Source organism: Chelonia mydas, chromosome 1, assembly GCF_015237465.2.
Source record: "Chelonia mydas isolate rCheMyd1 chromosome 1, rCheMyd1.pri.v2, whole genome shotgun sequence".
Lineage (NCBI taxonomy): Eukaryota > Metazoa > Chordata > Testudines > Cheloniidae > Chelonia > Chelonia mydas.
This window is the reverse complement of record NC_057849.1, coordinates 219,026,674-219,051,144: the sequence shown is the minus strand read 5'-3', so window position 1 is coordinate 219,051,144 and position 24,471 is coordinate 219,026,674. Positions and strand designations below refer to the sequence as shown.

At 44.1% G+C, this 24,471-nt stretch overlaps 1 protein-coding gene across 3 annotated transcripts in view; it reads left to right on the top strand.

The window, feature by feature from the left end:
• Window positions 1-24,471, top strand: part of ANO2 (anoctamin 2) — a 279,390-nt gene that overhangs the window by 5,442 nt on the left and 249,477 nt on the right. The window contains exons 1-3 of one of the 3 annotated variants that reach the window (XM_043529245.1): window positions 318-407; window positions 10,475-10,659; window positions 14,143-14,541. In XM_043529245.1, the coding sequence (XP_043385180.1) occupies window positions 326-407; window positions 10,475-10,659; window positions 14,143-14,541 (666 nt within the window). In that variant the 5' untranslated portion in view covers window positions 318-325. Of the gene's footprint in view, window positions 1-317; window positions 408-5,894; window positions 5,996-10,474; window positions 10,660-14,142; window positions 14,542-24,471 lie in introns of those variants that run through there. The other 2 variants (XM_043529293.1, XM_043529325.1) reach the window with 2 other exon arrangements.

Here is a 24,471-nt window from a genome sequence, read left to right as displayed (position 1 = left end):
TGGAATGAAAATTGTCAGGGAATTTAAAAAGCCCTATGATAACCAAGTGGCTGTGTTTGGTCAGCCTACTGGGGAGACTATGTTGTTGGAACATGAATGTCTCCATGCTAATTCTTTGAGGAAGCAGTCTGTGGTGACTCAGGTACTGAGGAAAGATTGGGCTACTGTTTTTTCAAAGCAGAACAGCCTTATGACTGAACCCACAAAGATGCAGGGGAGAGCAGGGAAACTCTCACTCTTAGACACTTTGGATTTGTTTGGTATCTCTTTAAAATAGAGTCCAAGTCTAGTCTCTAAGTTGCTGCTGGTGGATCTACAAGCGAGCATGCGGGAGAGTGTCTGTGTAGATGTTCATAGCACAGAGGGACTGCAGTTCGTGAACACACCTTGCCAGCAAAGGAATTCCTGTAAGCACGAAGGTTCAGTTTTTTCAACCTTCTAGAGGGGGGAAAAAGGGGGGGAGGGGAGGAGGACCCAATCCCGCTGATGGGAAGAATGAGTGCCCAGTCTTGAAATTGGTAGCAAATGAGAATTTGAAAGTTAGTGTCTGGTTTGATACAATCTACCTGGCTAACAAGGGAGGGGAAGATCTGCCCCATAGCTGGTAGCACTGAGGACAAACCTGGCCAGTCAAGGGATTTAATAAGACAAAAGACATGGTATGACCAAGATACTTACAATCACTGACTTGGAACAAATTTAGTGTTACTATTAAGATATAGTCTTCTAATGTATTTGCTTTTTATGTCAACCCTGGAAAAAATGTACAATGTGCCTAATCTTTTGGAAAAACCCTGAAACCTATTAAGCGGATACATAAGAACACACTTTATGTTAAAAGGCCTTGTGATACTTAAATTTCTCAGTTAACGCCTATGAACAGTCTTGAAGCTTTTCTCAGCAGAAAAGACATTCCACACCTAAGGTGCAGTATGAAAAGGGAAACTGAGGCACACTGCCATATTGCTTTCATGGCTAAATGTCAAGATTCCTACACTATGGAGAACATTAGTATCTACATTGACTTGATGTTAATTGGGTTCCAAACATTTGCCAGAGCTTGTATGGATAAATTAGCTATTTTCATTAGCTCTTTACAAGATCACATGAAACCTACAGGAATTATGCTGCAAGAGCAGATCCAATCCACTACTGGTCTAACCAAGTTTTATTTTGGGCTTGTAAAGGGATTCAACAATATTGTTAAACATAATTTTGATAAACCATTTCTGTTATACACTAATACTTCTAATATTGGCTTAGAAGCTGTAGTAATACAAAATCAAGAATGGGAAGTTCCCATGATGCATTCAGTAATGTCTGGGACACCACTTCCTGCATCAATTTTGCAATGGTGGTGTGATGTTATCTAATTAAAATATAACCATATAGATCATTGTTGCAATCACTGTTACATATTTGCAGCAAATATTGTACAAAGGTTGTCAAGTGAGGTGTCTATGAAAAGGTTATGATTTGCTGGTTATGATTATGCTATCTGTATGCATGTATCATTTTTGTATTTGAAGTTATGAGTATTGGCTTTATACCTGTATTTCAAATGTTTGCTTCTGGGATACCGCCCACAAGGTAGCTAACCAGCACATCTTGAAGGGACTATTCAACTTAAGGGGCTTATCTAGAAACACTTGGTTGACAGTGGACCACGGGAGACGCCCATCTATACTGAATGGACTGTCATGTAAACGTGCTGTCTGGTAATGGTTTACTGCAATGACTGAGCGTAATTGGGCATGAACGTGTGACTTGCCCATGCACCTCCAAACACCATCTTGTTGCTATAATTTTCCACAGTAACAGCAATGGGATACCCTCCACATGGCAAAAGCTATAAAAGGCCCTGGAAACACCTCCATTTTGTCTTCAATCCTGCTGCTTACTTCTGGAGGAACTTTGCTACAAACTGAAGCTCTGAACAAAGGACTAAATGACCCATCCAAGCTGTGGATATACTCCCAGAGGCTTGACTTAAGCCAGCAGTTTATTCCATCACTGCTTCAAGCCTGAACCAAGAACTTTGCAATTACTGTATCTGTTTGTTTGATTCTTTTAACCAATATTACTCTCATCTTTCTTTCTTTCTTTCTTTTTCTTTTTATGAATAAGCCTTTAGATTTTAGATACTAAAGCAGAGGTGGGCAACTACACGCGGGACCCTCCTGCCCAGCCTCTGAGCTCCTGGCCCGGGAGGCTTGCCCCTGGACCCTCCCCCGCTGTCCCCCGTCCCCACAGCCTCAGCTCACTGAGCAGCCGGTGCAATGCTCTGGGCGGCGGGGTTGTGGGCTCCTGGGGCAGCGCAGCTGCAAAGCCCGGCCTGACCCGATGCTCTGTGCTGCACCGTGCACGGCTGGCTCCAGCCGGGTGGCGCGGCTGCCTGTCCTGGTGCCCTGGGTGGCGTGACTGTAACGCCACCAGCTGCCGGTGCTCCAGGCAGTGCTGTAAGGGTGCAGGGGGCAGGGCTTGGATAGAGGGCAGGGGAGTTTGGGGGTAGTGGTCAGGGGGCGGGGGTGTGGATAGGGGGCGGGGCGTTCAGAGCGCGGGGAATAGGGGGATTGAATGGGGGCAGGGATCCCGGGGGGCAGTCAGGAAGATGAGGGGGGTTTGGTTGGGGCAGCGGGGGCAGCCAGAGGCGGGGATCCAGGGGCAGTCAGCGGACAGGGAGGGGTGGATGGGGCAGGGGTCCTGGGGGGGCAGTCAGGGGACAGGGAACAGGGGAAGTCGGATAGGGAGCCGGGGGCGGGCCATGCCTGGCTGTTTGGGGAGGCACAGCCTCCCCTAACTGGCCCTCCATACAATTTCGGAAACCTGATGTGGCCCTCAGGCCAAAAAGTTTGCTCGCCCCTGTACTAAAGGATTGGCATCAGTATGATTTTTGGGTAAAATCTAAGTTACATATTCACCAGGGTGTGTGGCTGGTCCTTTGGGATCAAAAGATTCTATTATTTGATGAGACTGGTTGTAAAAAAACACTCATCTCTGAATCCAGTGTTTTTGGTGGTTCTATAAGAACTGGAATGCCTGAGAAAACGGTCTTTATGTTTTCTTGTTAGCCAGTGTGGTGAAACAAAAGTTTGCTTTTGTTGCTGGTTTGGTATATCCTATACGGGATTAGTCACCGGTCTTAGGGTGTATCTGCCCTATTTCTCAGCAGTTCATCCTGAATTTGGCATCCTCAGTTGTGACCCACTGAGGCACGGTTATGCTTGGCACACTCCCTTTAAAAGGTCCTCAGATCAGTGATCTATTATGTCAACAAAGATCATGTGCATGCACTGGGATGGTCTCTAATCTCAGATATGGGAAGCACACTATGTACCTCCCAAATTCTATTCTCGCCATGGGCTGCAGGTAATGAAGGCTGGGGGAGGCTAAGCCTCCCAAAACCTCTGCTAACGCTTCCTGCTGCAGCCCTGGCTCCAGGGCTGTGGCAGGGCTCAGAGCTCCTCTGGGCGGCCTGGGCTCAGGGCTCCCCCGGACTGCTCTGGGTGCTGGCAGGCTGGCCGGGGCTTGGGGCTGCACTGGTGAGCTGGCCAGTGAGAGTGGGTGGTGGAAGGGTGGCGTGGGGGCGGAGCATTTGGCAGAAGAGGAGGGGCAAGGAACCAGCTTCCCCAAACAGGGAGTGCATGTACTGCTCATGATTCTGGCTCTTTTCGGCAGACACCATGATGCATGGTGTGCAGTACACAACTGAAACTAGACTCTGACTTAACTCAGTGTTCTTAATTTTTTCAACTAGTTTCTATGTAAATGCAGTAGATACTCTATTCGAATTTAAGCTCTGGTTATGAGCATGTACCAGATTCCCCGCAAATGATATAACAACTCTACGGGGGTTGAAAATATTTACCTGAGCTCCACTCTGGACAGCTCTGGCTGAATTTAAGTCCTGCTCATAAGCCACTGAAGTGGATGAAGTCCAATGTACAAGACAGATACCAGTCCCATTTCCCCTACACAAGCAAACTGACAATCTCCCCCATGCACACACCCTCTTCATGTGCTTGTCAGGCATACTGTATGGCCAGCATTTAAAGTAGGAGGGACAAGTTTGGCTGATGTAGAAAAATGTAAAAATACAAGAGAGAAGAAGGTGTGTGTCCTCATTGGAAACACTTGAATGTCAAATGCGACTGTCTAAATTTTAGCTTTAAAGAGATTTTAATATAAAAGTACTCAAGCACACTGGGAATATCCAGCCATTCTAGGCCAATAGAACCTGCCAGAGGCAAGCATACTCTGCAACAGATACTGCCCCACAACTAGAAAATGAACTCTGGTATTTTCTATGAGGCACACACAAATCCTATTCTAAACACCAGCAAAAATTCAACAGGGACATTGTAATAACCTATAAAGCTGAAGTAGTCTGGTTGCCAAACTCCCATCTGCACCCAAGTATGTGAAGGCCCCAGCTTCCTGGACAGCAGTGTTCCCGATACAGAAAATATTACATGCTCTCTACTCTCCGGTGCTCTTCCAAATCTGTACTCTCCTCACCTTTGGCCACCCATGTTCCTAGTCTTCCCTCCTCTTCATCCTTCAGTTGCCTCTCCATCCTGCATGCATTTCTGTTGTTTGCCAGAGCAGGGTGAGCATCTCCGGTCAGGTCCCTTCTTGCTGTGCTCATTGCTCTCAGTGACAGGAGAGTACTTGTGCCTGAGAGCCTATCGAAGGAGAACAGCTGCAGCCCCTGGGGCTTCAACCAGTGCTGGGTTGGTTAGTCTGTCCAATCCAGGCACTGCCAGTGAAGAGCCGTGCTCCGCCTTGGCTGCCTTTCTTAAGTGAGCAAAACTGCAGCACAGTTGGAAATGAGCTGCTCGCAGCTCCCAAGCCACAGGCCTATGTACATCTGCTCTAGACCAATATGGATTTATGAGAATCATTATGGTCTCTTATGCCAGCAACTCTTGCATATTCAAGGAATGTTCACTGTGTTTACACAAGAGACCATAGACTCATGAACAAACTACTTCTCATTGTGTAGGTGATCTGCCTATTCCAAGCCTCCTGAAATGTTGTTATCACAAGGGTGGGGGACAAAAATGCGTAATGTGCCAAAATTATATCTGGTGTGGAACTCCCTCAAACACAGTGGAGTTATAGGAGAGAGTATTTTGTGCTTAATATACACTCCCACTAGCACCTTTTAGGAATCAGAGAAACTAGTGACAGACAAGACCTCTTCAATCCTCAAGATCATCTCCATGGGGTCAAAGCAGGACAAATCCCTAAGTCACATTTTCAAGTGCTTTGTCCAGTGTAGCTTCTCAATCTTCAAAGCAGAATCATAAAAGAACTATAATTCATAGCAAAAATCATTTTACACTGAATTTGGTAATTATATCTTTAGGAAAAGGGAAGGGATTTCTAAGTTTTAATGCTCAAATTCCCATCTTACCTTTCTTTTGTGTGGCTCTCAAAATAGATGATTTGAAACACTGATCTAATCTAACTACTTTTTAGGAAGCACGCTGGACCTGTTATTCTAGAACAGCATTTTTTTTAAAAATAGGAAGTCCATTATTTTGTTTAATTTTACTTAAGTATTTCCCCTTGAGCCCTGCTACTTCCAAATACAACAAACTGATGTTTCATTAAAGTGTATTCCCTTGTGCCTGAGGTTTTTCTACCACAATGTTAAATAATAAATAGTGTTTTGAAAAGAACAGTCTAATGGTTAAAAGCAGTGACTTAAAGAAAGGTATGGTGTTTAGATGTTGTTTGTAATTATTAGAATTGGGAGCACTGGCTGTTGGGATTCTGAAAGGACAGGAAACAGGAAGGAGGGGGAAGGAGTTGAGAGGCTGGGAGAAAGCTACAAAGGATGCAGCAGCTGCTTGGTAAAGAGGTTTCCACTTTGAAAATAAAGTCCTGTTGAAGCTTGTTAGTACCTTGCCTGGTTGATACAACATTTTGGTGATGAGGATGGATCTTCTGCCTCTGAACCCACCTGCACCCTTTCTCCAAAGACCAGGTGAGCCTCCAGTTGCTTTTACTACCTGGATCCATATGCTTGAGACTTATCTGCTTGCAATCAGTGCTACAGAGATTTCTGAAGTAAGAAAGCGTGCTCTGCTAATCCACTGCCTTGGAGCAGATGAAGCTTGTTAGTACCTTGCCTGGTTGATACAAAAAAGGCTCCAAGAAAAGAACTTGCACAAGTACTGAACTTTACATGTATGTGTAGTCCCATTTAAATCAATAGGCTTACTTGCATAAGTAAAGATCAGCACTTGTGTAAGTGTTTACTAGGATTGGGGACAAAAAGCACACATATATGACATATAGTTGCAACATGGATATCTGTAACATAAGCAGGTGTGACTGCAAATCCACCTAACTCCATTCTCATATCTATTTGGAGCATGGCAAAGGATAACCGTTTTACCAACTAACATGTCTGAATGGCAGATGCTTCTAATGTGCTCATGTAGTCTGCTCTGGATACTCAGCTACACCTCATGAGGTGGTGCCTTCAACCAGATTTAGGCCACGGTTGTGAATGTTGCTAGAAAAAGAGGAATAGATGGAAATTAATGGGAACAAACTGGTTCCTCTGTGTGCTAAATACAGCACAATTTACAAGGTGTTAATTGACTCCTTTGCTAGTGGTTTCATGCAGGCCAGCCAAACTGCAAGGATCCCATATGGTTGATGTAAGGATCAGTTGTTCAAAATTTAATGCAAATAATTTGCCTAGTTAAGGATACTGTTGCAATCATGGTCCTTCATCATGCATGCAGTCCTTCCATTTTTACCAGTATGGGCAGGTTTTTCATGTATTATGCTTCTGCCAAGTATTTTCAAAGTTCATTGCACACCTAGACCCATATACAGATGGTGCATTATACATTTGGGACCAAATTATCCTCCCTGCACAATGCCTGAATAAATGAGCTTTGTGCAGGTGGATTCCAAAGTGGGTGGGTGGAATGCTCCTCATTCAGGCTATGGTGTGTCCATGGAGCTATTGCAGGTGCTGGCTACTCAAGGTTACAGCCCAAGCCCAGAAGTCTACATCACAGCTAAATGGTCCCACAGCCTGCGCCCCTTGAGGCCACATCAGCTGGCACAGGCCAAAAGCGGGTTTTTAATTGCAGTGTGCCCATACCCTCAGTGAATCCTGATTTCTAGTGTGTTTGTCAGCAGCTCTTTGCAAGTATTTTAAATTTGATCTAGTTTCATTAGACACCTAGATCACATGCTGTATTTCTGTTCCTGGATATGCTCTGTTCTCAGATATGCTCTGAGAATCAGGTTTCTAGTTTGAATTTAGAATTCACTTTTGGACACCCACACAACTAAAATGTTCTGCTACGATCATTCCTGCCAGTAGTCTCTTCCTCTAGAATGTCTGCAGAAAGTGAATACTCAGGGCTAGATGACCTCAAGGCCCATAGGACAGAATGGGGGCAGGAGGCACTTGAACTACACCTCCACAGAGGCACTGCACAACCATAGGCAGATGCAATGTAATGTCAAACTGATTCAAAACAAAGCTTTTGGGTTCAGCTGAACACATTGAAGTGTTTTGATTTGAGTTGAACCAATCCTAAATGAAACATTTTGTTCAGATTTTCCTGACAGGAAATCAATTTTTTTTCTGGTCACAATCAGTTTTCTGAGATCATTTTGATTTTTGCAGTAACTGCATTTTCCATTTACAAAAAAAAAAAAAATCATTTTTACTGAAAATTCCCAGCCACCTCTACCGCTCACCGTTGTGAGCCAAGGGTTCATGGTCTACCCCATAAAGAGTGTGAGCATGGTGAAAGTGAACTTGGTTTATAGTTACTGAAAATGTTCTGCAGTGTTTAACCCAGACTCAGCTAGAAGAATCCAAAAGCTCAAGGCTTATAATTGCCTGTGTTATGGTCTTGTGAGATGTCCAAGGCTTACATTGAGACTATTGGAGAAATACCATATGCGGCCTCTGAGACTGAAGCTTCCAGTTATTAAATATTTTCCTTGAAATTTCCCTCATGGCCTCATTATGTCCTTCATTAAAGGAAACCAAGTGCAAGTCTCCAAGTGCCAAAGGAAAGCTGGTGGGTCAGAATTATTATGTCATTTAAGTTCTGCTGACGTCCATTTGATGCTTTCTTTTACTCGGGAAGATTAGAGTAATCAAGATCTTTTCTTTTTAAACCCTTCCATTTTGGGCACTTTACTAGTTGCCCTTTTACTTTATAGTCATAGGTAGGCAAAGCCAGCCCTTGGAGATGACATACAAGAGAGGCAATGGCAAATTCTGTCTCCATTTCTGTGTCTATAGAGCTACTGCAGATGCTCGCTACTCACCCTAAGAGGCTACTACTTGACCCTTATGTCTACGCTTCAGTTAAAAACCCTCCGCTGGCCTATACCAGCGGACTTGGGTTTGCAGGGCTTGGGCTGTGGGGCTGTTTAATTGCAGTGTACATATTTGGGCTTGGGTTGCACCCCGAGCTCTGAGACCCTCCCACCTTGCAGGTGGCAGGTGTAGATGATTCCACCACCATCCTGTCCCTGCAGCAAGCAGAAGGAGCTGCTTTCAGGACACAGATACAAAGGAAAAAGGGGAGCTACTCTCACCACCAGTGATCTCCACCAGGGGAAGATGAAAACCATTATGGGATTCCCGCACTTTCCTACATGGGAGGGTAGGGAAGAGAAGGACAACTCTTCTGCCAGAGCTTTTCAGTGGGGAAAAGTCACTCCTGAGAGCCATTCCATTGCATGCCCTCCTGAGCTTGGAAGTGCCAGCCGTGCTGTTGCACTTTCTCATTCCTCTATTGAAGGGAGAGTGCTGCAATACATTGATGCTTCCTAGAATAGGGCAGAAGAACCTACTGTAGATGCAGTGACTCCCTGGGGTTGTGGGACAGGCTCCCCTTTGGCTTCTCCAGTGTGGCTTCAAGATGGCAGTAGCTCCTCTCATCTTTCCCCCAGGGAGAGGTGTAACCCATGTCCACTCACTGTGATGCTCTGTTGCCCTCTAGTGGTGACTGAGCCACATAGGGTGATGAACCTGCTACTGCCTTGGCTAATGTATCTTGGTCTTATTTCAAGTGGTAGAGACTCATGCTTTAAGAACCAGAGGTCCCAGGTTCAACTGCTTCTCCCAATGACCCACCCAGGGGTATTGTTTTATGTGTGGTGGCCCATACGGTGATTTGAGCTGAGGGGATCAACTTTCATCTGTGGTCCAGACACTATTAGAGGGGGACAGGACACTCAATGTGGGTTACATGGTCTGGAACCCTCAAAATACTTCACCATTACTCTGTGATTTACTTTGTGTTTTCCCTATTTATAACTAAGCACTCTTTTTGTGCTATACACTCATAGCTGTACGTAGCTCTATACAACATACACACATTTATCTGAGGTTATAGGGGGAAAGTGTATTATATTGTTGTTGGCTTGTTTTTCTGTCGTTAGAAACTATGTCAATACAAGAGATGGCTCACAGCCGGGATGTCCAAATCCCAGATTGTTAAACTTAGGCTAGGGTTAATGGCTTGGTTTAAAGGCCCCATTCAACTTAGGTTTGGGATTTAACAATGCTGGAACCTCTCATGAGATTTCAATACAAAATGTGGAAGTTTTGGGAGATCAGCCATTAGTCTTAGATTTCTGCCATCTTCATCCTCACTAGATTTTGGCTGCATCAAACTGGACCTGAAATATCAGTCCTTTCAGGCCAGGATAAAAGCTGGAACCAAACCAGGAGGAGCAGGATTGGATTCAGTGATCAGAAACCTCAAAATCTGAATTTTTGAATTTCAGGAGACATTAGATTCAGATTTGGCCCTTCTCTGTTGCATGGAAAAGCCAGAGTAAATGTTGTACTTTCAACCCTGGCTTTTGTATTTCTTGACTTTTTGGAGTGTTCAGGTACGCAGTCTTTGTATTCCATTATGGTAGTTTTCCTAAGTTTAATACTTTGAATTACCTTCCATCTGAGGATGTGAAAGCATTTCACTAACATTAATGAATTTAATCTCAAGAACCTTCTGAGGTTAGTAACTATCCCCATTTTGCAGATGGGGGAAACTGAGGCACAGAGAAATTACATGCACTTGCCAAAGCTGGGGCCATTAATTATTTACAGAGTTTGGAGCAGAACATAGACCTCCTAAAGTCTAGTTCTGTGCTTCAGCTAGTAGATTTAAATATTTCTGAACACTGAAACAAGGACAAGAAATATGTTTATCAAATATATTTGGTTTCAGTGCAGCTGAGGTATGCAAATTGAAAAATGTTTGTTTATTCAGCAGTTCACACACAAATCTGGCATTTCATTTTGTGGGTGTATGTGGTCTTTTTTTTTATGCTCATCTTCACACACTCAAATTCTATGCACGCTGACAGAAAGTCCCTATGACGCGCACTGACTCGGTCATTTACAGACATGGCTGCACAAAAAGCAGATGTATGGACTGCTGACAGTTTTGTCTTTGACCCTCAGATATTCCTTTAACGCCTTCGCATCCTGCCCAAAATGGAGAGCAAAGAGCAGAATCCATTGGGAGCTCTTCTTCAACTTACAACAACAAATACCTCACAGTTCCTCAGACCCCGCCTTCTGTGCATTTTGGCAGAATCAATGGGGCTTTTGAGCCATCTGGCCGCATGGAGACTCACAACAACTCTGTAAGTAGGATTATTATAATCATTGACTTATTCCTCTAATGCTCGTGATAAAGGTGGGGGTGGGGTGATGGGGAGACAGAGAGGGAACATCAAACGTTTTTTCTGTATATTACTTATAACGTGGCTTTACTGTGAAAAGTAACTAGGCCAAAAATGCCACTACTTTACTCAACAGATCTGCTTCCTCTGTCTGTTCCGAGTTACAGGTACTGACTTCAGCCACATTTTTACTCCTGTTGGCCTGGCAGAGCCATCACAGCTCAGAGAGAGGGAGCTGGATTCTGTTCCCTCTTGTGCACCATCAGCAGAGTTGTTTGTTGATTTCCAATCAGTGACACCTGTGCAAACCCGTTGAAGGTCATATGCACAGGTGTCACTGAGGGCAGAATCTGAAGACAGTGGAGTTGTACAGCTGTTGTCTTGGATGCAGAACTTTTATTACATGGGAGAAGGAAAGAATCCATCTTGACTTGTAGAGACTAGGATAACATTTGCAGGCCTTGTAGTTAGAACCCTCACCACCATATCCCCTGATAGATTTTACCTTATAAACTGTGTGCCATTGTTCTGAAATCATTAACAAACATGGAACCCAGTACACCATTTTTAGTCAGTTTTCTAAGTAAAACAGCATGTTGCACCTACAAGACACTGATTTCTACTATGAGAGAGGGAGAGAATGGGCAGAATGAGAGAGGTTGTGGGCAGAATATATAGCCATTTAAAGTTCTTTTTGTTTATATTTTGCAAATTGAATCTTGTTGCTAGCAGTTTTATCGGCTTATTTATTTTGTTTTCATTTCTAACAAATTCTTCGATTGCAAAAACGCCTACATGTTTGCAGAGCTTTCCTGAACTAAGAACTGGATCCTGTTCTCATTGAAAGCTGTGAGAATTTTGCCACTGACTTTAGGGCTTGGTCTTAATACACTGATGTGGCAAAATTTTATGTCTTGTATGAGCCACAGAGAGAGAGAGAGAGAGAGAGAAAGAGGTGTCTCTGCAATCTGCTCAGTCCCATGCTCTGTGTAGGTACAGCAGCAGCATCCCTTTGATGTTGCTATGGTGACCTCTCAGGCGGCAGTAGCTGGGATGAGGCACCTGGGTACCTACAGATGATAAACAGGAAAACACCCTCAGCAACTCATCTACCCAACCCTTCCTCATTCCCTGGCCTTCTGGCCTCTGTGTGCATCTCTCATTTCCACACACACCCATGTATAAAGAGGAAGAGGGGGATAATACTTGAAGATTATCTTCTCTACAGCCAGCGAATGGATTTCCCTGGATTGCCAGCAACCAGGGGATGGTGACATCATTACCTGTGGAGCGTATTGCGTGAAGCTCTCTGGAAGGGAGGCTGGGAATCTGAGGTTTGGTGTTTTCATTGTGGCAGGGATGGATCCAGAGAGTCTGCAGGGACTGCCCGTGAGTACAGTGTGAGAAGGACTCAGACCATAGAATGGGAACATGTTATAAAATTCTGTCTCCAAAGTATTTTTAATTTGTGTGTAAATCTAGGTGTAAAGAGTATATGTATACTGTGTATGTGTAGCATATGTATAGTGTGCGAAGGGGGAAGCCTGGAGGCAGTCTGATCTGTGCATGGAGGGGTTGTATGCAGGGGGACCAGGGATCTATAAAATGATATGGAGGTTGATAGCAGTTCTGTGTGAAGCCAGGAGGCAAAGCTTAGCTGTGGGAGAGGTGAACATGGGAGATGTCAGGATAAAATTCATATCAACCTGCATAGTTGTCCATATGAATAACTATCAGTGTTGATGCACATTAAAAACCTGGGAAAGTCCCATACAAAAACTTCTTTAACTTTGAGTTAAGGTTGCTAGATGGCAGAACCTACTAAGACCTTAAAAAAAAAAATAGAAAGGAGTAGTTAATTCATTCAGTACCCTGTTTACACTGCCTAACTTTGAGAAGAGAATGCTAGACTGGGTGAACCACCAACACACACCATAAAAAGAACAGGAGTACTTGTGGCATCTTAGAGACTAACAAATTTATTTGAGCATAAGCTTTCGTGAGCTACAGCTCGCTTCATTGGATGCATTTCCACTGAATGCATCCGATGAAGTGAGCTATAGCTCACGAAAGCTGATGCTCAAATAAATTTGTTAGTCTGTAAGGTGCCACAAGTATTCCTGTTATTTTTGCGAATACAGACTAACACAGCTGCTACTCTGAAACCTGTCATAAAAAGAAAGGAAATACAAAGTTAAACCATTCAACGCCTTATCTATACTACACTCATCAGTTCCTCTTCCCACTCTCAAATACTTCCCTCCACAACACACATATCTTGACCCCAATCCCAAACAACCAACATGTACATTTAAATCTGGCCACATTATTTGCTTATAAGATCATGTTTTTCCATTAGCATTGGCATAGCTTTCATAAACTACATTGTACCTAGTTCTGTATTGGCGTGTATGTAAGCCGGGCGTGAAGTTAGATTGCAAATGATGGCAGTGAGAGATGGTTTTCTAGACATCTTAGGAAAATTTATGTGAATGGGTGACCTACGCTGTGAGAAACTGTTCTAAACTTGGGATTAGATTTTAATGTAGAAATTACAAAATTGGAATCCACATTGATGTAATTTGGCTGCGGTCAGAGCTGAGGCTACATGGCTGCTGTTCGTGTGTAGGGTGGAGATATGTGAGCTCTGGAAAGGAGGTAGCTGAGGTGGAGAAAAGAAACTGACGTAGTAGATAGAGTGTTGAATGGTTTAACTTTGTATTTCCTTTCTTTTTATGGTGTATGTTGGTGGGTCAGACAGTCTACCAATCTCATCTCAAAGTTAATTCTAATGTATGTCAATATTGATATTATTCATCGTTTATAGCAGTCCATGTGAGAGTTGGTATTCTTTCTAACCTCCACTCCCCTATTGTCTCCCATATCCCCTCTGCCCAGACCCGTCCAGTCCTGCTTCTCCTGGCACTATAAAGAGCTGAACTCCATGTCCCAGCTCAGACCTCTGATTCCTGCCCTTCGTCCATGCATAGTGCAAATTGCCCCATGTTCCTCCTGAGCACAGTCTTGCTCCACAACATGCCCCCAATCCATAATTTGACCCCTACTTTCCTATTGCATTCATCTCTAAAATACTGATACATATGAGTGTCAGGTGTGAGTACAAAATCCTAAGGTACAGTGTCAGTGTGTTTTCTCAGTATGTGTGCGTGACAGGGAGGTAAGCATATAGGTTTCTGTTGCCTTTTGGAAATAATGGCAGATTGGAAATTGCTGGTTTTTGTCACAATTCTTGGTTTGCAGACAGAGGAGATGCTCTACGTTACTGAATCTGAGCTCTTGCTTCAATATTTCTCCTTTCCCATATCTACAGTTAATTCCCATCATTTACTTAGCTAAGGCTTTCATGTACCTGTACAAGAGTGAGGCCCTGAGCCCTGCTGCTTATGGGTTTGTCTCCCTGAGACTTGTCTATTTCTCTTTCAGAAAATTAACAATTACCTGGATGGTACCCAAGTGGGGGCCAGAGGTGGGACATCCCCAGGTGGGATGCATTTCAGGGACAGCAAGAGGAAAGTGGACTACGTCTTAGCCTATCACTACCGAAAACGTGCCTCTCAGCACCAGCGAGGCATTGGCTCCCTAGGTCCCTTGCACAGACCTTCTCCCTTGGCCATTATTTCTAATGGGGAGATGGGGAAAAGCCACTCTGAGCAACAGCAAAACCAGGGGCAGAATGCACCCCAGCAGCAACATGTGCAGCCAGAGGCTCAGATGGTCGAGATGAGCCCAGTGGATGCCCTAGAGGAGGAGAAACGGGAGCAGAGGGAGGAGTATGAGCGCAACCTGGTGGAAGCTGGACTGGAGATAGAAAAAGACATTGAGGTAAGAGGACCAGGAGCATGGCACTGGGCTTCCCATCAGCAAAGGGTTGTCTTGTTTCAGTACTGAAAATGAGTATGTGGGGAGAAGAAATGCTAATTAACAGCTCAAGACACTGAACAGCTTGGATTCTGTTTTTTTTTTTTTTTCCCCGTCAAATGTCATTACCAAAAGCACAGTGCAGCACAAATCTTTATGATTTAGTGCAGGCAAAGGTTTCAAATCTATAGGAACATAAGCTAATTGTTCATGTTACAGAAACATTATACTTACTGGAGATGAAAATAAAGGACAGCCCCCTCTTCAAATGCAGATTATAGGCCTGATTGTCCTTTTCCATAAGGCCTGATCTGAAGCCCACTGAATAGACATCCTTTCATTGGCTTCAAACCAGTGTGACTCCACTGACGTTGTTCCTGACTGGGGTGGGGGGGTATGTCTACGCAACAGCTGAGAGGTGTGATTCCTGGCCAGCCCGAGCTAGCATGCTAAAAGTAGCAGCGTGGCCGTGGCAGCGTGGGCGGCTACTGGCTAGCTGCCTGAGTGCACTCCTGCCTGACTCCCTAGGTAGGTACTAGGGCAGCGAGCCCGAGTTGTGCCAAGTACGTCTACCTGAACTGGGACTCACAGCACCCAACTCTGTGTAGACCTACCCTTACGCTGGTGTAAATGAGGAAAATCAGGCCCTATGTTGCATTTTGACTTCTAATTAACTCATGGAAATTGCCCTCTGACCCCTCTTCTTTCATTGTTAGAAATGTGTCACAGATTCACTAGAGGTAAAGTATATACGGTGTCCATTACTAGTGGCTAGTCCACACCAAGATAACAGACTACTTCTGCGCAACCTAATGGAGTTTATCTTTTAGCTCTGTGCTTTAGTACTAAAGATCCTTGGTTCACATCCCACTGACCAGCCAAGGAGAGGCTTGTTAAATATCTTTCAGAAGATGCATGTGCTCAAAATATGGAAAAGAGGCTGGTTATGGTTTTTCTAGCATTGTGTTGATTGGAGCTGATTTATTTGATCACTGTTTATATTTAAAGTGTTATTGACCAGAAACTTGTAGTGAAATTTTACCAAACCAATTACTTTGCCGTTTAATTGGAGGGGGGCTCTGATTGTGGTACTTAATCATAGAATATCAGGGTTGGAAGGGACCTCAGGAGGTCATCTAGTCCAACCTCCTGCTCAAAGCCTTGTTTTCTTTTCATAGTGAAAATATTTGGTGTCTAAATACTCATTACTTTTGCATTTAATTGCATTTTTTTCTCCTTGAAACTAATTCACCACTAAGTATTATAAATGATTTCCATTTTTCTTTATCTTAATGTGATCCTTTAAAAATCTAATTATCTTCCTAAGTTATGACATGGAATACAAGATGATGTTATGCCTCCTGTGGGCTGTGTGGCTTCCCTCCCCCCCCCCCCCTCTTTTTCTGGATTTGGTGGAGTCTATTCATATTTGATCAGAAAGATTCTTTTCGGTATAACTTTCTCAAAGCTGCCTTAACTTACATATTAGAGAGACAAGGTAGATGACATAATACCTTGTATTGGACCAACTTCTGTTGCTGAGAGACACAAGCTTTAGAGCTTACACAGAGCTCTTCTTCAGGTCTGGTAAACTAACTTAAAGCGTTACTGCTAACTACAAGGTTTGAACTGATTGTTTAACATAAATAGTTAACAACATGTGTTTCAAGGGATCGTTCAAGGTGAAGTGGCCTGTTAAAGCCCTTCCAGTCATAGGAAGGAAAGTGGGCGGGGGAAGCTGTGTGTGTGGGGGGGGGTGTTAGTCGGTTTCAGATTGTGGTAATAAGGCATAAATCCAGTGTCTTTATTAAGACCATGATTTTTAGTGTCTAGCAAAGCTATGAATTTAAGCTCCCAGGCTGGTCTTTTGAAAGTGTTGTGCAGGTTTCCTTTGAAGATAAGGACTGATAGGTCAGATACAGAGTGATCACAGGTGATATGGTGAGTCTGTCTTTTTATCATTTTCTTGTGTGAGTCCATTTGAGAACGTAGTGATTGTCTGGTTTCACCCTGGACACAGTTGCTATTGGGGCTTTTAGTGCATGGGATGAGGTACATCACATGTTGTGATAGGCATGTGGTGGACCAATGAATCTTGAAAGGTGTTGTGAGGGCTATGGATCATTGTAACAGTGGAGATATGTCTGCAAGTTTTGCATCTGTTGTTTTGAGAGGGTCTGGTGCCGCTTTGAGTTGGTATGTTTGGGTCTGTGGGGAGTTGCCTTCTGATGACGAAGTTGGGGGTTGTTTGAAGGCCAGAAGAGAGGGTTCAGGAAAGATTTCTTTGTCATCGAGAATGGGTTGTAGCTGTTTGGTGATACCCCATATGGGTTCCATTGTGGGGTGGTAGTGACAAGAGGTGTGTGGTTGGAGGGGGTGGGTATTTCTGTATTGAAGCACGTTTTCTTGGGGTATTTGGGTGGCCCGTTCCAAACCCCCAACCTCTCCAAGCTCATCATCAGAAACAAGCTCCCCACAGACCAGGACACACCAGCTCAAAGTGGCAACAGACCTAAAAAGAGTAAACAGGATGACCCAAGTAATTATAGGCCCTTTCAATCTGACATTGATCCTTGACAAGATAAGGAAGTTGCTGATATGAGACTCGATTCCTAAAGAATTAAAGGAGGGTAATATGACTAATGCCAATCAGCATGGATTTATGGGTAACAGATCCTGTCAAACTAACTTGATATCTTTTTTTGATTACAAGTTTAGGTGATAAAGGTAACAATGTTGATGTTTTATACTTGGATTTCTGTAAGGCATTTGACTTGGTGCCACATGACATTTTGATTAAAAAAATCAAAAAAGATATAAAATTAACATGACACACATTAAGTGCATTAAAAACTGGCTAACCGAGAGGGCTCAAAATGTAATTGTAAACAGAGAATCCTCATCAATCGGGTTTGTTTTAGTGGGGTCCCACAGGGATCTTTTCTTGGCCCTAAGCTATTTAACATTTTGATTAATGACCTGGAAGAAAACATAAAATCATCACTGATAAAGTTTACAGATGACACAAAAATTGAGACAGTGGTAAATAATTAAGAGGACAGGTCACTGATACACAGTGATCTGGATCACTTGATAAACTGGGTGCAGGCAAACTGTATGCAATTTAATATAGCTAAATGTAAATGTATACATCTAGCAACAAAGAGTGTAGGCCATACTTACATGATGGCGGACTCTATCTTGAGAAGCAGTGACTCTGGAAAAAGGTTTGCGGGTTGTGGTCAATGTTCCCTCTAATTTTTTACATACATGTGTGGAATGAATTTTTTTATGTGCACCAGTATGGAGGTGGTGTGTGGCCAAGAGGTTTGGAGTGTGGGAGGGGGCTCAGGGCTGGGGCAGAGGGTTGGATGCAGTGAGTGAAGGCTCTGTCTGGGGGTGAGGGCTCTGGGGTGGAGCCAGGGATGAGGGGTTAAGGGTGTGGGAAGGGGGCTCGGGCTGGAGCAGAGGGTTAGGGTGCAGGGGGGGTGAGGGCTCTAGCTGGGAGTGTGGGCTATAGGGTGGGGCCGGGGTTGAGAGGTTTTGGGGTGTAGGCTGCCCCGGGGCTATGGTGGGGAGGGGTGCCTCTCCTCGCCTGCATAGCCATTGATTGCCTGCTGCGCGGCCATACAGCTTAGAGGGAACTTAAGTTGTGGTGGATAATCAGCTGAATATGAGTTCCCAGTGCTCTGCTGTGGCCAAATGGGCTATGTAATCCTTGGTTACATGAACTGGGAAATCTTGAGTAGGAGCAGAGATGTTATTTTACTTCTGTATTTGGCACTGGTGCAACTGCTGCTGGAATACTGTGGCCAGTTTTGGTGTCCACAATTCAAGAAGGATGTTGATAAACTGGAGGAGAGGATTCAGAGAAGAACCACGTTAATGAATAAAAGATTAGAAAACATGACTTCTAGTGACAGACTCAATGAGCTCAAACTATTCAGCTTAACAAAGAGAAGGTTAAAGGGTGACCTGATTACAGTCCGTAAGTATCTACATGGAGAACACATATTTCATAATGGGTGCATCAGTCTAGCAGTCTAGAACACAATCTAATGGCTGGAAGCTGAAGCTAGACAAATTCAGATTGGAAATAAGTGAACATTTTTAACAGTGAGAGTAATTAGCCATTGAAACAACTTACCAAGAGTCATGGTGGATTCTTTATCACTAACAATTTTTAATCAAGACTGGGTATTTTTCTGAAAGATCTGCTCTAGGAATTATTTTGTGGAAGTTCTATGACCTGTGTTATACCAGAGGTCAGACTAGATTATTGCAATGGTCCCTTCCAGTCTTGGAATCTGTGAACAGTCTTGAATAATACATTGAGTAATAATACTTAGTGCTTTCTATCCATAGATCTCAAAGCAAACTCCTTCACAAAGGAGTTCAACATCATTCTCTCCATTTTACAGATGGAGAAAACCAAGGCACAGACAGAAGTAAACAATAGCTGCCAGGTAGAGCTGTTCAGCACGCTTTTTTGTCAAAACTTTGATGGTGGGAAAATGGCCATGAGCATTGCTTCTGTTGAATAGAATGAGGGGCTGATTCGAAAATGTCTTTGTTATTTCAGTATTTTGCAAAGATGTGTGAGTGCCATAAAGTCAAGAGAAATCTAAGATGGAAGAGACCTACTAACCCACATATTATCTCTGCTTTGGGGGTCTAATGCAGGGATTCTTCTCTCTGGCATATTTCTGCTGGTTTACGTGGTCTGTAGTTGGGTTTGTTTAGTTTTTTTTCCTTTCCTCACCTCTGTCTGGTTGATGGGATCCTTTTCTTATAGCATTACCAATAGTTGGACTTCTCTGAATATAGGGCTTCCCTGATCCGTGTTTCACTGCCCTAACATCCCTGCTTCTTTCGATGGTCTGGGCCAGATGCTGGGGTGTGGGTGATCTACAGCTCAGAGCATTGTCTGCAGAGATGGCTTAAAACACACCTTTTTAACTCCCTTGATACAGCTATTGTGCGTGACCGGCCCCACTTTTGAGTCGGAGCAGTGCTCAGGATCCTCTAACTTACATCGATTGCAAGTGGTGCCAAGGGGGAAAAGCCTCAGTTACAGATTGGCATGGATTATGTGGCATCCTGGCTGAGGACTCTCTCCTTCAGCAACACCAGCTTTTTTCTGATATGCTAGTAGTAGTGGAGGCAAATAGCATAAGAGCCCCTATGATGGCTCAATACTAATGATGATCATCCTTGCACTGACTGGGGTTGTCCTCCTGAGGCTGGACACAGTGGCTTTAAAGCCAAATTCCACAGTAGTATGGCATACGGCCGCCACCCCACTCCTAGCTTTCTGCATTCTGGACAATAAAACAAGGATTTAGATGGTCAGGCCATTATCAATAAAGGAAGGACATTGTATCAGTGCTCTAGGGCAGTGGCTCTCAACCTTTCCAGACTACTGTATCCCTTTCAGGAGTCTGATTTGTCGCACATACCTCCAAGTTTCACTTCACTTAACAACTACTTGCTTACAAAATCAGACATAAAAATACAAAGGTGTCACAGCACACACTATTACTGAAAAATTGCTTCCTTTCTCATCCTTACCATATAATTATAAAATAAATCAATTGGAATATAACTATTGTACTTACATTTCAGTGTATATAGTGTGACAGGGTCAGGCCAGATGGCTACAGGAGAGGGATAGAAGGCAGATATATTAGCCCCAGGTTGAGTAGGTCCCTTTTCCCTGGGTAAGGTAGCAGGGAAGGTTCCAGAACAATCAGGAACTTTCTGGAAACAATTAAGGCAGACAGGCTGATTAGAACACCTGCAGCCAATCAAGAAGCTGCTTGAATCAATTAAGACAGGCAGGCTAATCAGGGCACCTGGGTTTAAAAAAGAGCTCACTTCAGGTTGTGGTGTGCATGTGAGGAGCTGGGAGCAAGAGGTGCAAGAAGCTGAGAGTGAGAAGGCGTACTACTGGAAGACTGAGAAGTACAAGCATTATCAGACATCAGGAGGAAGGTCCTGTGGTGAGAATAAAGAAGGTGCTGGGAGGAGGCCATGGGGAAGTAGCCCAGGGAGTTGTAGCTGTCGCAACAGCTGTTACAGGAGCCACTGCAGACAACTGCAATCCACAGGGCCCTGGGCTGGAACCCAGAGTAGAGGGTGGGTTTGCCCCCCCATCCCTCCATTCTCCCAACTCCCTACTTGATACCGGAGGAGTTGACCTGGACTGTGGGTTCCAGAGGGGAAGGTCTCTGGCCTGTTCCCCAATCCACTAGGTGGATCAGCAGAGACTGCGGGGATTGTTCTTCTTCGTTTTCCCCGTGGTGTCCAGTAATGAGGCTAACTGAGTGAACGGCAGATTTGAGCCACAAAAGTGGCCAAACTGAGGGCTGCCGTGAACCTCTGAGGCGAGCAAATCCTCCAATAAGCGCAGGACCCACCAAGATAGAGGAGGAACTTTCTCAAAATAGAGAGCAGTATAAACAAGTCATTGTCTGTATGAAATTTTAGTTTGTACTGACTTTGCTAGTGCTTTTTATGTAGCCTGTTATAAAACTAGGCAAATATCTAGATAAGTTTATGTACCCCCTGGAAGATCTCTGAGTATCTCCACTAACCTAGGATACACCTACTAAGGCTTGCAGCTCTTTGGTCACCTTATGTTTTTTTAATAGCAACTGGTCAGCATATGGGAAACAATATGCACTTTGAGCTGAAAAGTAGCTTAATCCTATGATCTCTGTTAACCCTGCTTTGTAATTACCCTGAGCATCATTAACTTACAGGAACTTATCTCAGTATCTTGAACAGCTGACTAGTTGGTCCACGCACCTCACAGCTGACTAGAGTTCATACAGTCATTGTTTTTGTGGGCTAAATGACTTTAAATGCCAGGAGTTTCACTGCTAGACCAGGGGAAAATGTAATGTGACTTTTAAAATCAAGTTTCCCTTTTTTATTTTCTTTCCACAATTTTCTTCTTCTAGAGGCTGGAATATAAAATGTTTTCTATTTAAACAGATGCCCTCATCTGGAAAACAAATATACTTCCCATGTTTTAGCTTGGCATCTTAATATGGCTTTCACGTTTATTTTGTATCTAATGATAAATAAGTGGATAAGGCAGGTATCTGATAAGCTAGCAATTCAAATAATGAACCAGCTTTGAGACACTAAATTGATTCAGGAATTGTTTTTATAATAAAGAACCCAGACTATAAAGAGCCCCACCTGTAGAGAACAGGCATAGCCAGAGTGCCTAGTTCTCTTTTAGGAACCTTTGGGTGCTAACTGTCTCCAATGTGAGGAAGGTCACAGAATCATGCTCGTGGGTGGGGGCACAAGTTAATATGAGGCATGGAGTGGGTGGAGCAAGTCACTGAGGGAATGGGAAGGGAATCATTTGATGGGAAGACATGTCACTATGTGGAGTAGGAGAGAATGGCTTAGGAGGTGGAGGGTACTTTGCAAGCTTGGAGAAGGAGACTGTCTAAAGGGACATTTGATTATTGGGATCCATGGTTATTCCTCCTATTACCTCTCACCCTAGCTTTGCAGCATCTCTCTTTTCCTCTCAGTGATCCATAGAACACTTTCTCACTAATGCTGACTTTGGACCCAGATATGCCACCTACCTTCTTCATCAATTCTGGGCACAAATGTGCGATGCTGAAAGGGGTGTAATCATGCATGGCCCCTATTTCTGTAAATTTCTTGGAAATCCATGAGGTAGCGGGTGACAGGCAGATGCATCTGGATCAAGGCCTGAAACATCGGGGGTTGAGTATACTTTGAGGAGAGTGCCCAGAGAGCTACCACAGTAGATGGGACAAGAGTGTATAGGGGTTGGTTGTGAAGTGTCCAGTGGACCAGTTATACTGAGAACAGGACAGAATCCTCACTTCAAAATAATAATCTAGAATACCACCAAATGAGGTGTGATAGGGTCGGGCCAGATGGCTACAGGAGAGTGATAGAAGACAGATATATTAGCCCCAGGTTGAGTAGGTCCCTTTTCCCTAGGTAAGGTAACAGGGAAGGTTCCAGAACAATCAGGAACTTTCTGGAAACAATTAAGACAGGCTGATTAGAACACCTGCAGCCAATCAAGAAGCTGCTAGAATCAATTAAGGCTGGCTAATCAGGGCACCTGAGTTTAAAAAGGACCTCACTTCAGTCTGTGGCATGCCTGTGAGGAGCTGGGAGCAAGAGGCACTAGGAGCTGAGAGTGAGAACGGGTACTGTTGGAGGACTGAGGAGTACAAGCATTATCAGACACCAGGAGGAAGGTCCTATGGTGAGGATAAAGAAGGTGTTGGGAGGAGGCCATGGGGAAGTAGCCCAGGGAGTTGTAGCTGTCTCATAGCTGTTCCAGGAGGCACTATAGACAGCTGCATTCCACAGGGCCCTGGGTTGGAACCCGGAGTAGAGGGTGGGCCCGGGTTCCCCCCAAACTTCCCAACTCTTGGTCAGACACAGGAGGGGTTGACCTGGACTGTGGGTTCATGGAAAACAGCCAAACTGAGGGTGGCCGTGACTCTCCGAGGCGAGCAAATCCGCCAATAAGCGCAGGACCCCCCAAGGCAGAAGAGGAACTTTGTCACAGAGGGCAGTGCCAATGAACCTGGACCTCTAGCCTCTTATTCCCACTATCAGTAAGAGAGAGTTGGTTTTTTTTCCAGTAAATCGGTGAATCCATAGCATCATAGAAGATTAGGGTTGGAAGAGACGTCAGAATGTCATTTAGTCCAACCCACTGCTCAAAGCAGGAACAACACCAACTAAATCATCCCAGCCAGGGCTTTGTCAGCCTTGGCCTTAAAAATCCCTGAGGATGGAGTTTCCACCATCTCCCTAGGTAACCCATTCCAGTGCTTCACTACCCTCCTAGTGAAATAGTTTTTCCTAATATCCAATCTAGACCTCCCCCACTGCAACTTGAGACCATTGTTCCTTGTTCTGTCATCTGCCACCACTGAGAACAGCCGAGCTCCATCCTCTTTGGAACCCCCCTTTCAGGTAGTTGAAAGCTGCTATCAAATTCCCCCTCACTCTTCTCTTCTGCAGACTAAATAAGCCCAGTTCCCTCAGCCTCTCCTCATAAGTCGTGCCCCAGCCCTCTAATAATTTTTGTTGCCCCCCTCTGAAGGGGATGTAGCTAGCCATGGGGGGCTGTCATGTTGGGAGCCCAAGGGAGGCATGGAGGAGTATAAGGAAGAGACTCTTTCATCCTCATTAAATATTTGAAATGCAGACAATTTTCTTGAGATTAACTTCTAAGTGCTAAACACTTTCACTGTAGATAAAAGGCTCCCCTTCTATCATCCTCCAGCTCCATATCCACTAAGGTATAATTCACCTCTCTCCTGGCAGGTAAGGAATTTCCAGCCAGTTCCCAAAGACCTTAGAATCTTCCCCCACTCATTATCACTCTGCTCCTCCCAAACTTGAATACCCCCACCCTTAATAGTACCCCCTTGTTTTGTTCTCTGCTGGAAATTATGCTATTGGATGTATATTGTTTATTAAACGTATAGTAAAGATTTCAAAAGGCATATAGCCCCAGTGTACAGCATGTCACAATTCTAGATATTTTCTTATAGTTTGTTGTGATGGTGGAGTAGAAGAACATTTTTACGAATGACTGCTCTGTTTGGTGTTATGAAGGGAGATGATTATACAGTGCTGTAGATTCGTTTATTAATAGGTAGAACTAATAAGCTTATATTTTTCACTATTATGTGGCAACTAGCACAGGCCCAGGTCCTATAAGCACATGATCACCTGTTTAATTTTATGTAGATGAGTAACCTTTCCCTTCCTCCTTCAAAAGTGACGTGCAGTGAAAGTCATAGTAAAATCTTGTTTCCAAGCAGTCTGTGCCAGAATCCCAACTCCAGGTTCTTTAGCATGTCT